The 13,795-nt window shown below is 38.6% G+C and overlaps 1 protein-coding gene across 1 annotated transcript; it reads right to left on the bottom strand.

Moving 5' to 3' along the window:
• On the bottom strand, positions 471-3,774 carry LOC100624062 (tetratricopeptide repeat protein 39B-like). Its single transcript, XM_021088421.1, has one exon. The coding sequence runs from the start codon at positions 3,444-3,446 to the stop codon at positions 1,689-1,691; it is 1,758 nt and encodes a 585-aa protein (XP_020944080.1). The 5' UTR covers positions 3,447-3,774; the 3' UTR covers positions 471-1,688.

Below are 13,795 nucleotides of genomic sequence, written 5' to 3' on the forward strand. Positions count from 1 at the left end.
GCGACAGAACTAGGATACAAGCCCAGGCAATCAGGCTAAAGCCTGCCCTCTTAACCATTACTCTGTACTAATTGAATAATGGGGAATAACTCAAGCATGGTTATTCACTTAAAAGACTATTTTTAATTAATGAGGAATATATTTATCAAAGTAAGCATTTCCAGATCTAAAATACCAGCTCCTCATTGTGCTCCAGGTGGTTGTTCAGACACCCAAAGCATTAAGATAACGTGTTTGAGGAGTTCCCGTTCTGGTTTAGCCATTAGCAAACCCAAATAGCATTCATGAGGATGTGGGTTCCATCCTTGTCCTTGATCAGTGGATTAAGGATCCGGCATTGCCGTGAGCTGTGGTGTAGGTCACAGACACAGCTGGGATCCTGAGTTGCTATGGCCCTGGTGTAGGCTGGCAGCTACAGCTCTGATTCGACCCCTAGGCTGGGAACCTCCATATGCCATGGGTGCGGCCCTAAAAAGACAAAAAGAAAAAAAAGATAATGTATTTCACCCATGTGTTCTAGCAAACCAAACTCTCCCAGCAACTTCCATCTCCAAGGGTGATGCAAAGAGAATACACTCAGCCAGACCTAATGGTCTGGAAATTAGGAATTTATTTTATCCCTAAAGCAGGTAAAACAATATAAAGCCCCATTCCTACAGCTGCTGTTTACTCTCAAATTAGCCCATTAACAGTGGCAACAGGACAGATGCAAGAGGTTTAATTATGTTAAAAATTGATCTTAATAGGAATTATACCTTAAGGAGGGCAACTAAAGAGAGGACTGTACAGTAACTAAACTCTCCATCCAATAGCCCAGTCTCTATCCAGGGAATCTATCCTCCTATTTTCCTCCAATTATCTTCAAAGGGTTTCTGTGTGTGGAAGAGAGGCCTCTTTCTTCTCTATTCTGTAGCTAATTATAGGCCCAGATTTGAGCTTCCTAGTGAGAAAGGGTAAAATATACCACTGATCATACAAGGGAAGATATCTTCTCTGGTATAAAGAGCCAATAAAAAGTATTGTGTATGAGGGAAAACTTTTCAGAGTCTATGCTATTCAGTGCATCACTGTTTTGAAATGTCAGTAAGACCTTAAGTCTTTTTTTCTTTTCTTTCTTTCCCCTGCACCTGTGGTGTTCCTGGGCCAGGGATTGAACCTGTGCTACAGCAATGACCCGAGCCACTGCATGACAACACTGGATCCTTAACCTCCTGCACCACACAGGAACTCCTCTTTTTTCTTTTATTTCTTTAACAATTAAATAAAAACATGTTCAGGGCACTGGAATTCCTAGTAGAGCTACTTTCCCTATTTTATTTGTGAGCTGCACATAATCTAGTAAGATGTTAAAAAAAACATTTTTTGAGTTTTTAAAAAAATGTCTAACTTAATAGATAAATTCATAACATATAGCCAGAAAATTTTATAATGTACATCATTTGCCTTTTCTTTTTCAAGAAAGTGCATCACTCCATTTGCCAGTCTAAGACATTCCATTTTATAGGTATAGAGAACAAAAGAGAGAAAAGTAAGAGCCAATTCCTTTCTTCCTTGTTACTGGTCACATTCTTAGCAGCTGCCTCTTCTTGGATTTCTTCCACAAAGAAATTATTTTTGTAGCTGTTAATTACCTTGCCGATTGTAGACATTTCACTCATAAAGAAACAAAACCGCAGTTTGTGTCTAAATCATTTCTCTTTAGCTATTTGCTCAAGGGCCACATGAGCCCTAAACTGTAATCGGGCTTCCATGGAATAGTCTTTGTAGTTTTTTATGTTTTCTAGGCTTTTTATTGCGTTGGCATAATCTCCTTTAAGATAGTATAGGATACCCAGTTCATAGTAAGAGTATGGCACCAAATAGTGGTCATATTTTAACAATTTCTCCTTTTGAATGACATGATTTAAGTAGTGCTCAGCCAACGAATATTTTCCCAAGTATTTTAGGCACAGACCTTTCAATAAATTTAGTAAACTTATGTCATCAATTCCATACTCTTTATTTGGATTTTCTTGTAAGAGCTCTTCTCCTTTGTCAATTATTGATAGCCAGGTGGAAATAAGTTCTAGCCTTTTGCTCATGACTCGGAAACCACTCCAGGCATAAATGAATTCCAGGATGGGCTGCGCCGTAAACCAGCCAGGAGTACTACCATAGCGCTGACCCTTCTCAGCAACAAACTTTTCTATTGGCACTGAAGTTCCTAAAATTCTGATTCTCAGGTTATCCACATTTAAGAAGAGAGAGCTCATGTCTTCACCTACTGATTTCAAAAAGTCAGAAGGAAGCACGGCCAGTAGTGAGGCCTTAGCGAATGAATATATTGCCTTGGACCATCTGCTATTTTGAAACAGTAGATCAGCAAAGTGGTAAGCCTGCCTCCATTCCAGCAGAAAAATGTGGCACCACATGAGTTCCCAGTAACAGAGGTGATGAACCTGCTTCCATTCGTTCTGAATAAAAATGCACTCCTCCAGTGTTAACTGGGCACGTTTAAAACTTCCTTTCAGCATACTAAAACGTGCATGAAAAAATTTAAGTATGACACAGTTTGGAAATTTCTGGAGGTAGATTAGAGAGAGATTCTCTATAGCAGAACTGTGGCCTTTTTCAACACCAAAAGCTACAGAGATATAATTGTAATAAAAGAATAGAGTCAAAACACTTAAGATATTATTTATATGGGATTCAGATGCACTCTCATGAAGCAAAGACAAGCCTACCTCTCTATCACCAGAGTATCCAACAATGTTGAGTAGTTTAAGTGTCTTTGGTGGCACAAGTGATAATATCAAATTGAATGCACCAAGTCCAAACTTTATGCCTCCAACCAGGTGTTTATAGGTTTTGCTTTGGTAATTATGTATCTGTGTTAGTACCTGCTGACAGTCTTTGTATATTTGGTAACTTAACCCAATGTTGATGCCACTTTTAAGTAAACTAAGCACACTGTCATCCTGTATAAACATTACAGTGGATTTCAAGATCAAACACTCAGCGTAGCAGACTTCTGCATGCAATTCCTCTTCGATAGCCTTTATGCCCTGTTTACTCACTAGATGAGACAAACTCATCATCCGAGATTTTCTGCGGAAATTGTTACAGGTTCTCAAAGCTTCCTTTGCCGCAGTCAGCCCAATGTCTATATCATGTGGATCAAAAGTCAGGATGGCCTTAACAACCATAAGGATGCTGTAAATTAGAGCATGGTATATGCTGTTTTTCGACCAGGGGTAAATGAGATTTATGGCATCTGAGAATCTGTTATTCAGAAACAAATACAATCCAGTTGTGCATTCTTCCAGGGAAGATACAAGATCCATTGTTGTTGCTGCAGGGATCATTTCATAGGCGTCTTCAAACTTTTCCTCTTTATCATTTTCTCCCTTACTAAATGATGTAAAGTCATCCTTATTATTTTCTCTTCTGTTCAGAGCAAGTGACATCTTTGTTTCCCCACTTTAGAGATGGGAAATAGATCTGAGGTGGAATATCTGGGGCTGCAAAAATGGTAGCTCCTGCTTCCTGACTGGGGTCACTTCTTCCCGGCCTGAGCTGTCGCTATTACAATGGAGGCAAACAAACTAATAGCTGTGAGGTGCAGCATTTGGATATTCTCATCTATGTCAGACAAAGAGGGGAAAAAAGATAATTTTATTTACCTAGAAGATGTATTTCTGCAAAGGTCAAATCATCTGGCATGTACTAAAAAAAACACGCTCTTTGAGAACACTGTGAAGCAAATCCTTTGTAAACTGAGTTCTTTTGCTAACCATCCCGTCAATCTATCATTTTCATAAGATCATTCATTTGTGTATTTGTGCTGTAGAACTATACAATGATAGCTGTACAAAGAAAATGAGTTCTTTATAGGAAGGCTTGGGGGCAAGAATCTGGCTGGAAAGAAGCGGTCTCTAGTTAAGACTAGAACAGATCCTAGTTAAGACTAGATGAAAGGATAAGCTGTCTAGACCGAAGAATAAAGGTTATGGGAATGACAACCTATCCCATGCTATTCTTACATATACTTTAATAGACAACTAGGTATTGATAAAATATTATGGCTAGTTGTATAGGACTTTGGACTGGAAAGTGCTGTGCAAACTAGGAAGATTTCCTCACATTGTTGCAATTAAAAAAAAAAATTCAGGGAGTTCCCGTCGTGGCTCAGTGGTTAACAAATCCAACTAGGAACCATGAGGTTGCAGGTTTGGTCCCTGGCCTTGCTCAGTGGGTTAAGGATCTGGCATTGCCGTGAGCTGTGGTGTAGGTCGCAGACGTGGCTCGGATCCCATGTTGCTATGGCTCTTCGGCTACAGTTCCAATTGGACCCCTAGCCTGGGAACCTCCATATGCCTCAGGTACCGCCCTAAAAAGACAAAAAAAAAAAAAAAAAAAAAAAAAAGAAAAGAAAAAGAAAAAAGAAAAAAACGCAAATGCTACAGTTTTTATCACAGCATTACTATAGTATCTTGGTAGGACAGTGGGGTGGGGGTAGGCACAATGGAAAACCAACCCCAAACAGCAATGTATTCATAATAATGTATGCATAATAATAAAATAGCTCCAATTATTATTTTTAAAAATAGAAATCATAACCACAATACTTAAATAGTAATTATTACAAAGCTTTACAATTACATAGTTTAAAATGTACTTTAATTCTTTATTTTTATATATTAAAAGACAGAGGAGAAAGTAAGACAGAGGAGAATAATCAAAGAGAAAAAACCAGAAGAAAGACATGAAGATTTTTATACAGGGGGGAAGAAAGAAAAAAGAGGGAAAATAAGTTATATATGAATGAAAATTAATGGGAGAGGACAGCTTCAAAGATATTATTTTAGCTGAATTGCTTGTTTTTACACCTAAGATTTAGTTATGCCTCAGCATTAGCAATTGTAATAACCATCCATTGAAAAGTCAGGTTAATTATCTAAAAAGCTCAGCTCTGAGCAGAATAGCTATGCAGCCCATTAGGAAGGAAATTATTCTTGGGGCTGTAGTAGTAGTAGCTAGATTAAGGTTGGCTAGAGAAACCTAGATGAGGGCCGGGGTCAACTCAAGGACAAAGTTCTTTACCTCTGGCATAAAAGAATCCCTATTCTCCATCCAAGACAGGTCAAACTTTACCTTTTCTGAAACCTTACCTAAATATGTCAGCATAATCACTCTGATGGTGTTCTGTGTCTCTATTAATGTTCAACTCACTGCATTGTACTTATTTATACACCTGTTTTCACCACTAGCCTGGGAGCTTGAAGGCACACCTTGTATTTTATTCAGCATCCTACCCCATTTCTAGCACATCCCCCTTGAACAAAGCAGGTATTAATAAATGGTTGCTAAATGAATTCAGGTGCCCGCAACATCTTTCTAGGAATTGCTTGAAGGCAGGTTGTGAACTCATCTTTCTGCCACATAATTGCTAGGTTTGCTACTCCCTAAGAGGACATAAAGATATAGCCATAATGAATTCTCTGTACCAGGTTTACTTGTATATTGTTCTCTAACACTTCGGGGATTGGGATTCTATTTTTCACCTACCTCAAGGATTATTACTTATATAGTCAATAATATAAATTTTCAGAGATGTTAATGGAGGGATATTTTCCTATTTTTTTCCTCAGTTCTATAGAGGTAAAACTGACAAATGAAACTCTAAGATATTTAAAGTGTACAACATGATGATTTTTGGGGGGGTGAGAACATCTAAGTTGTACTCAGAAAATTTCGATTACACAACACAGTGTTACCACTTTAGTCACCATTATACATTTGATTCTCAGAACTTATTCATCTTATAACTCAAAGTCCATACTCTTTTCCCAACCTCTCCCTATTTCCCTTATTATCTATTCTTAATATTCCCATAAAGGGACTTTTCTGCCAGGGAATACTCCTTGCTAATGGGCCAACTTCTGGCTGGGAGTTGACAGAGGGAACTAGGGAGGTGTCCCTCTATTCTTTCTGAATTCCTTCTTTTAGAACCAGCCTGTGCAAAGTTTGAAGCTGGAAAAAAAAAAAAAAAAAAAAACAGGGAGCATTTGTTTTTTGCTCTCTAGCTACATGTGGGACCAGTGCCATCTGTTTAATTAAGGGGGGGGCCACATTAGTGAGCCCACTTGGCAGCACTTCTGAAGTCACAGTAATCATCAACTTAATTAAAGAGGTCATATCTTGGTTTCCTTCTGCCTAACTCTTACATCTATATTTCATTGGTTCTGAACTCAGGGAAGGAAAAGTGATGTTATTTATTGACTCCCAAAACCATCTCCTCCTCCCTCTTCTCTTGTATCCCACCTAGATGGTTGATACCATCACTCACCCTAGATTCTATTTTCTCCTCCCATACCCATCAGTGACCAGATTTTGGCAATTCTGCTTTGCTGGATGAGGTGCCTCTCTCTTGTCTTCCAAATCACCCTGGGCATATGTCTTTAACGAGGCTTATCCCTAAGGTTATAAAATGGTAACACGCACAGACGACGAAGTTAGACCAGTAAGGATTGAATCCTAATGTGCCACTTGCTTGGCTTTACTGTGCCTTGTTTTCTCATCTGCAAATAGGGAATCATAGTACTTCTACCAAAGAGCGGTTGGGAGAATCAGGTGAATTAATACACGAAAAAGAGTCAGGACAGTATCTGGCATATAGAGTAAATACTCTACACATTTATCTGTACCTAGTCCCCCATAGTCTGGCATATAGTCTTTACTGAATTGTTTCAAATGGGATTTGGAATGTACACGGCTTTGTTTTGGAAGTCCCAAATTTTTGGTAATAGAGGCCGAGACACACTCCTATCTTATTATTTTTTTTAATGGCCATATTCATGGCATATGGAAGTTCCTGGGCCAGTGACTTAATCTGAACCACAGCTGCAACCTATACCACAGCTGCAGCAACATCAGACCCTTTAACTGACTGTGCTAAGCCAGGGATGGAACCTACAACATGGCGGTGACTGGAGCTGCTGCAGTCGGATACTCAACCTCCTGGGCCACAGCAGGAACTCTTCATTCTTTTGCTTAAAATGGTCTGTCTCAAAAGTCTTCTTTATTTCTACCTGCTTGTCTGTGTTTGGAAGGATCTATCTAGTGAGACTGGATTAGGGAAGGCTATTACTGAGCCAGGAAGATCAGACAGGGAGCTTGAGTAAGGTAGAGAGGGAGAGGCTGAAGATACAGAAAGGAACAATTCAATAAAAAGGAGGCAGCAGGGGCGGCATAAAGCACAGGTAAAGGGAGGGGCAGCCAGCCTAGGATAACTATGAGAGAAACCTCTTCCACTAACACAGAAGAGCCTTCCTTCCAGTCACTCATTCAATACATACTTAAGTGGGCTCCTTCTACATGCTGAGCACTATTCTTGGTGCTGGGGATACAACAGCAAACAAAACAAAGATTTGCTCTCCCGGAATTAATTTTCTTAGGGGATAGACATTATGGTGGGGGAGAGAAACAGTAAATAAATGAATAAATAGCATGTCAGTTGTTGATACATGCTAGAAGAAAAATAAAATGGGTTAGGGCAGAATAAAGAATTTAGAGAGGGATGAGGTGGGAGGAACTTGCTATTTTGTAGTGGGGAGTCATGGAAGGCCTCTCTGATAAGGTTAAATTCGAGCAGAGATGTAGAAGATGGGAAGGTCTCTTGATTTCTTCCTTCAGTCCAAGAAAAGTGAACATCCTTTATGTTCCCACGATGTGCTGTGCTTACCTCTGTTACAGACCTACATATATATTTTTCAAGGGCCTGTCTTCTTCTTTTTCTTCTTCCTCTTCTTTTCTTGGCTGCACCCACAGCACATGGAAGTTTCTAGACCAGAGGTAAACTCTAAGCAAGACGCAGCTGTGATCTATGTAACAGCTGCAGCAATGCTAGATGCTTAAGCCACTGCGCTGGACCAAGGATCGAACCTGAGCCACTGAAGAGACAACGCTGGATCCTTAACTTTCTGCACCACAGCGGGAACTCCTCGAGTGTCTGTCTTTTTTTTTTTTTTTTTTTTGTCTTTTTGTCTTTTCTAGGGCTGCACCTGAGGCATATGGAGGTTCTCAGGCCAGGGGTCTAATCGGAGCTGTAACCGCCAGCCTACACCAGGGCCATAGCAACGCGGGATCCGAGCCACGTCTGCGACCTACACCATAGCTCATGGCAATGCCAGATCCTTAACCCACTGAGCAAGGCCAGGGATCGAACCCACAACCTCATGGTTCCTAGTCAGATTCGTTAACCACTGAGCCATGATGGGAACTCCATGTCTGTCTTCTGACTTCATCTTTATATCCGTCTTTATCACAGAGTATAATGACTGGAACTTAGTCATTAAACTAAATCAATACTTATCACATGGTTCTGACAGTTTTCAATATGCATATATTGAGATAAATTCAAGATGAAATAATTAATTAACTGTTAAAACTATGAATCTGGAAAATTTTACAGTGAATACAAATAACTAAAGTCCTTAACATAGTAAGAGTTCCTTTGAACTAGTAAGACAGAAGAAACACTCCAACAGAAAATTTAGCAAGGGACATAAACAAATTGCCACTGAGCATAATGTTCAATCTCACCGTACATCAACAAAGTACAAATTAAAAAATAAGCTATCCATTAACAAAATCAAACTTGGCAGATTAAAAAATGTGTAACATCCAATATTAATGAAGGTACAGAGAGAGTGCTGAATCCTAACCACTAGACTACTAGGGAAGGTTAATGAAGGTGCAGAGAACCAAATATCCTTGTAGGTTTGTTGGTGGGTGAATAAGTAGCTGCAATCATTTGGCAACATATTTTAGAAGCTTTTATATTTTTTTAATAATCTTTGACCTGGTAATTTCACTTATGAAATTATTCTAAAGAAATAATCAGGGATGTGAAGTTATATACACTTCAGCCTTATTTATAATATAAAAATGAAAACAGTTCTCTTGTGGCACAGCAGATTAAGGATCTGGTGTCACTGCTGCTGTTCAAGATGCTGCTGTGATGTGGGTGTGATCCCTGGACAGGAACTTCCACCAGATGCCCACATGCCATGGGCATGGAAAAAAAGAAAAAGAAAACAATCTAAATTTTTTTACAACAGAGGATACCCATATATACAGTGGAATGCTATGCAAACATTATATGATCATAGAGCATTTAATGACTTAGAAGATTGTTTATGGTGTAATACTATATATTAGGGCTCTCCAGAGAAACAGAAACAATACCAACTATCCATATAAAATAATATATAAAATAAGGAATTGGCTCATGCAATTCTGGAGGCTGAGAAGTACCAAGATCTTAAATCGGCAAGCTGGAGACCCAGAAGAGCTGAGGGTATAAATTCCAATCTGGATGCCAGCAGGCCCCAAAACTTAAGAGTCAGCCTTTCAGTTAGTGTCCTAGCAGGAAAAGTTGTCCTGCTTTAAGAGAGATTCCCTCTGGCTCAGTCTATTCAGGTTATCAATTGATTGGATAAGTCCCACCCACATTAGGGAGGGAAATCTGATTTACACAGTCTACTCATTCAAATGTTAATCTCATCATTAAACACCCTCGCAGACACAATCAGAATAATGTTTGACCAAATGTCTGAGTATCCATTAACAAGTCATGCTGACAAGCAAAATCAGCTAACACATGTTATTAAATTTTAAAAAGCAGGTTTTGGAGTTCCCACTATGGCTCAGCAGGTTATAAATCCGACATAGTGTGGGTGAAGATGTGGGTTCAATCCCTGGCCTTGCTCAGTGGGTTAAGGATCTGGTGTTGCCACAACCTGCAGCATAGGTGGCAGATTCAGGTGGCATCTGGTGTTGTCTGCAGCTGCGGCTCCAATTCGACTCCTAGCCTGGGAACTTCCATATGCCTCACCAGTTCTTAGTTCGCAGCTGTGGCTCAGAATCAATTCCTAGCTCAGGAATTTCCATACACCTGGATATAGCCATTAGAAAAAAAAAAAAAAAAAAAGAAAGAAAGAAAAAGAAAAGAAGGTTTTTATAAGACTATATGATACATCTTTTTCCCCAAAGAAATGATATATCAATAGATAAAAATTAGAACTATAGAAGTTCCCATTGTGGTGCAGGGGAAACAAACACCACTGGTATCCCTGAGATGCAGCTTCAATCTCTGGTCTCCCTCAGCAGGTCAGGGATCTGGCATTGCTGTGAGCTGTGGTGTAGGTCACAGATGTGTTTTGGATCCTGATCCTGCGTTGCTATGGCTGTGGCATAGGCTGGAAGCTGTAGCTCCATTTTGACCCCTAGCCTGAGGACTTCCATATGCTGCATATGCAGCCCTAAAACGCCAAAAAAAAAAAAAAATAGAACTATACATATCATATTGCTAATAAGATTAGATCTGGGTGATGAGATTATGGATAACATTTATATTCTTTTTTATTTAATAACATTTAATCAATATCCAGCACCTACTATATGATAAGCACTATGCTAGGTACTAGGCTTATGATGGTTAATGAGATAGATTTGGCCCAGTTCTCACAAAATTCATAGCCTAGTATTTGTACTTTTTCCTATTTTATATAATTTCTGCAATCAACATGTTACTTACAATTAGAAAAAATGCCTGTATGGCTTTGCACGCAATATCTCATTTAATTCTCACAACTCTGTGAGATATTACTGTCATTTTTCTTTTACGGGTGAGGAAACTAAGTCTAAGTGAAGCTAAGTGGTTTGCCAAAAATCAAATGGTTGGGGACTGTTTTTCCTGTCCACCACATTCAGTAATATATCAAAATTATATATTAAGTAGAAATGTTATATCTGAGTTAGTGAAAAGTTAAAGGATATTTTGGAAGAATGTTTTTTATTGTTTCTAAATTTTATGTGTGTGTGTGTAGGCTATAAATGTGTTTTATTAAAGATGAAAAAAAGAAGTGAACATAAAATACTACTTTTTTGGAGTTCCCATCCTGGCACAGTGGAAACGAATCTGACTAGGAACCATGAGGTTGTGGGTTCAATGCCTCAATCAGTGGGTTAGGGATTCAGCATTGCTGTGAGTCATGGTGAAGGTCACAGACACAGCTGGGATCTGATGTTTCTGTGGTGTAGGCCAGCAGCTGTAGCTCTGATTGGACCCCTAGCCTAGGAACCTTCATGTGCCTCGGGTGTGGCCCTAAAAAGCAAAATAAATAAATAAATATATATATAAGTTTAAAAAAATACTACTTTTTCAAGATCCCTAAAGACCCACAGTAGAAAAGGTGGCTCTCACTGAAAGTTATCTTTTGAAAAACTGCAGGAACAGTTGAGCTTTGGGGTTAAAATCAGGAGCCATAACATCCTAGGAAAACTTTCTATGAGATTTAACCAGATTGTCCTCCCACTGTTGTTGCTGGGGGGAGGAGGCTGAGCAAAACACCACTATCAAACAAAAAATATAGGGAAAAGTGCTTCAGGACAACTTAAAGAGCTAACAGACTGACCAAGACCTGGGCCAACCAATAACAAACAAAGGAACTAGATAGAAGATAACTAAAGGAATTAACACAATGCAAGTGTACTATCAGAAACAGCAGCTTTGGCAGATGCCGTACAATATCACTTATATATGGAATCTAAAAACTAAAGCAAACTAATAAATATAACAAAAAAGAAACAGACTCAGATATAGAGAACAAATTAGTGTTTACCAGTGAGGAGAGGGAAGGGGTTAGGGGGAAGATAGAAGAAGGGGATTAAGAGGTACAAATGTATAAAATAAATAAGATACAAGGATATATAGTATAACACAGGGAATATAGCCAATATTTTATAATAACTATCAGCAGAATATAACTTTAAATATTGTGAATTGCTATGTTGTACAACAGAAACATAATAATAATAAAGAAAGGAGTTCTCTTATGGCACAGTAGATTAAGGATCTGGCATTGTTACTGCAGTGGCTTGTGTCCTGGCCACAAGCCTCCACATGCCTGGAGCGTGCCAAAAAAAAAAAAAAAAGAAAGAAAGAAAGAAAAAAAAAAGAAAGAAATAGTACCTTTGGAATTTAACAGCACTAGGGGTAGGAAACAGAAAAATGGGAAATGATTTATGAAAACTTTGACTAGGACTTAGAGCAAAACTCAGGGTGAGAAAGAACAGAATGGTTAATAGGAAAGAAGCAAGAAAGTTATTAAATCTGAAATAATGGAATCCAAATCAATTTGGTTTTAAAATATAAACGTTTTTGTGTGTTTGTATCCTATTAGGTCTTAAGAGTAAGGTTCATACTTTTATTATCATTTTATCCTGGTAATAAGTATAGTATTATATTTAAGTATAGTAGCTTATATTTGTTAAGCACATAATACATTCTTTTGATGAAGAAAATATGAAATGAAGCACACATATCATTACCATGATTCTAGATTAGGCAGTGTCAAAGGTATTGAATGATGTATACTCTCCTCCTAGTCTGAAAGCAAAAATTCACAGATATTGAAAGTTTTCCTTTCATGGAAGCTGGAAGGCTCCTATGGAAAGCAAAAGTTGTTCTCACTAGCATCTCATTTGAAGATGCTTAACTGTAGCAATACTGCCTCCTTGAAATCTGAGGCAACCAAAAATCAACCAAAAATCAAATCAGCCTTCCAATATTGTGCTATAATAAGTGTAACCAGCAAATGTCAAGAAAATAATTTGATTCCCTACACCTAGGAAGACTAGCACAGCAAACTTATCTCCATCACGGGGATTTTAACTTTATAGTAATGCACTTATCTGTATGAGAAACCTTGAACCCACTGCACTGAATGGGAGAAGGATGAAGAAAGAGGGGCTAGGGGTATTTGTGCATAAAAATACAATAAAAAACTTTTCATGGTATATAACCGGATAGAACAATACTATCCAAATTCTATTCCAAACCAGCCAAAGACATCACAAAAAAAGAAAATTACAGGCCAATATCACTGATGAACATAGGTGCAAAAATCCTCAACAAAGTATTAGCAGACAGACCCCAACAATACATTAAAAGGATCATATACCATAGTGAGATTTATTCAGAGATTCAAGGATTTTTCAATATCTATAACTCAATGAATGTTATATACACATTAACAAATTGAAGAATAAAAACCATATGATAGAAGTTCCTGCTGTGGTACAGTGGGGTTAAGAGCCTGACTGCAGCAGCTTGGGTTGTTGTGAGGGCTTGGTTTGATCCCGGGCCCACTGCAGAGAGTTAAAGGATCTGGCATTGGAGTTCCCATTGTCGTGGCACAGCGGAAACGAATCCAACTAGGATCCATAAGATTGCAGCTTTGATCTCCGGCCTTGCTCAATTGGTTAAAGATCTGGCATTGTCTTGAGCTGTGGTGTAAGTTGCAGATGCAGCTTAGATCCTGCGTTGCGGTGGCTGTGGTGTAGGCTGGCAGCTGTAGCTCCAATTGGAACCCTAGCCTAGGAACATCTATATGTCATGAGCGCAGCCCGAAAAAATAAAATAAATAAATAAATACACAAACAAACAAATAAATAAATGAATAAAGGATCGGGCATTGGCACAGCTGCAATGTAGGTCACAGTTGTGGCTCTGATTCAATGCCTGGCCTTGGACCTTACATATGCTGTGGGTGTGGCCATAACATTTTTTTTTAAATGATAAGCTCAATAGATGTGGAAAAAGCTTTTGACAAAATTCAACATCCATTTATGATTTAAAAAAAAAAAACTCCAAAAAGTGGGCACAGAGGGAATATACCTCAATATAATAAAGGCCACATATGACAAATCCACAGCTAACATCATTCGTTATGGTGAAGAGCTGAAAAGA

The sequence above is a fragment of the Sus scrofa genome, chromosome 3, assembly GCF_000003025.6.
Source record: "Sus scrofa isolate TJ Tabasco breed Duroc chromosome 3, Sscrofa11.1, whole genome shotgun sequence".
NCBI lineage: Eukaryota > Metazoa > Chordata > Mammalia > Artiodactyla > Suidae > Sus > Sus scrofa.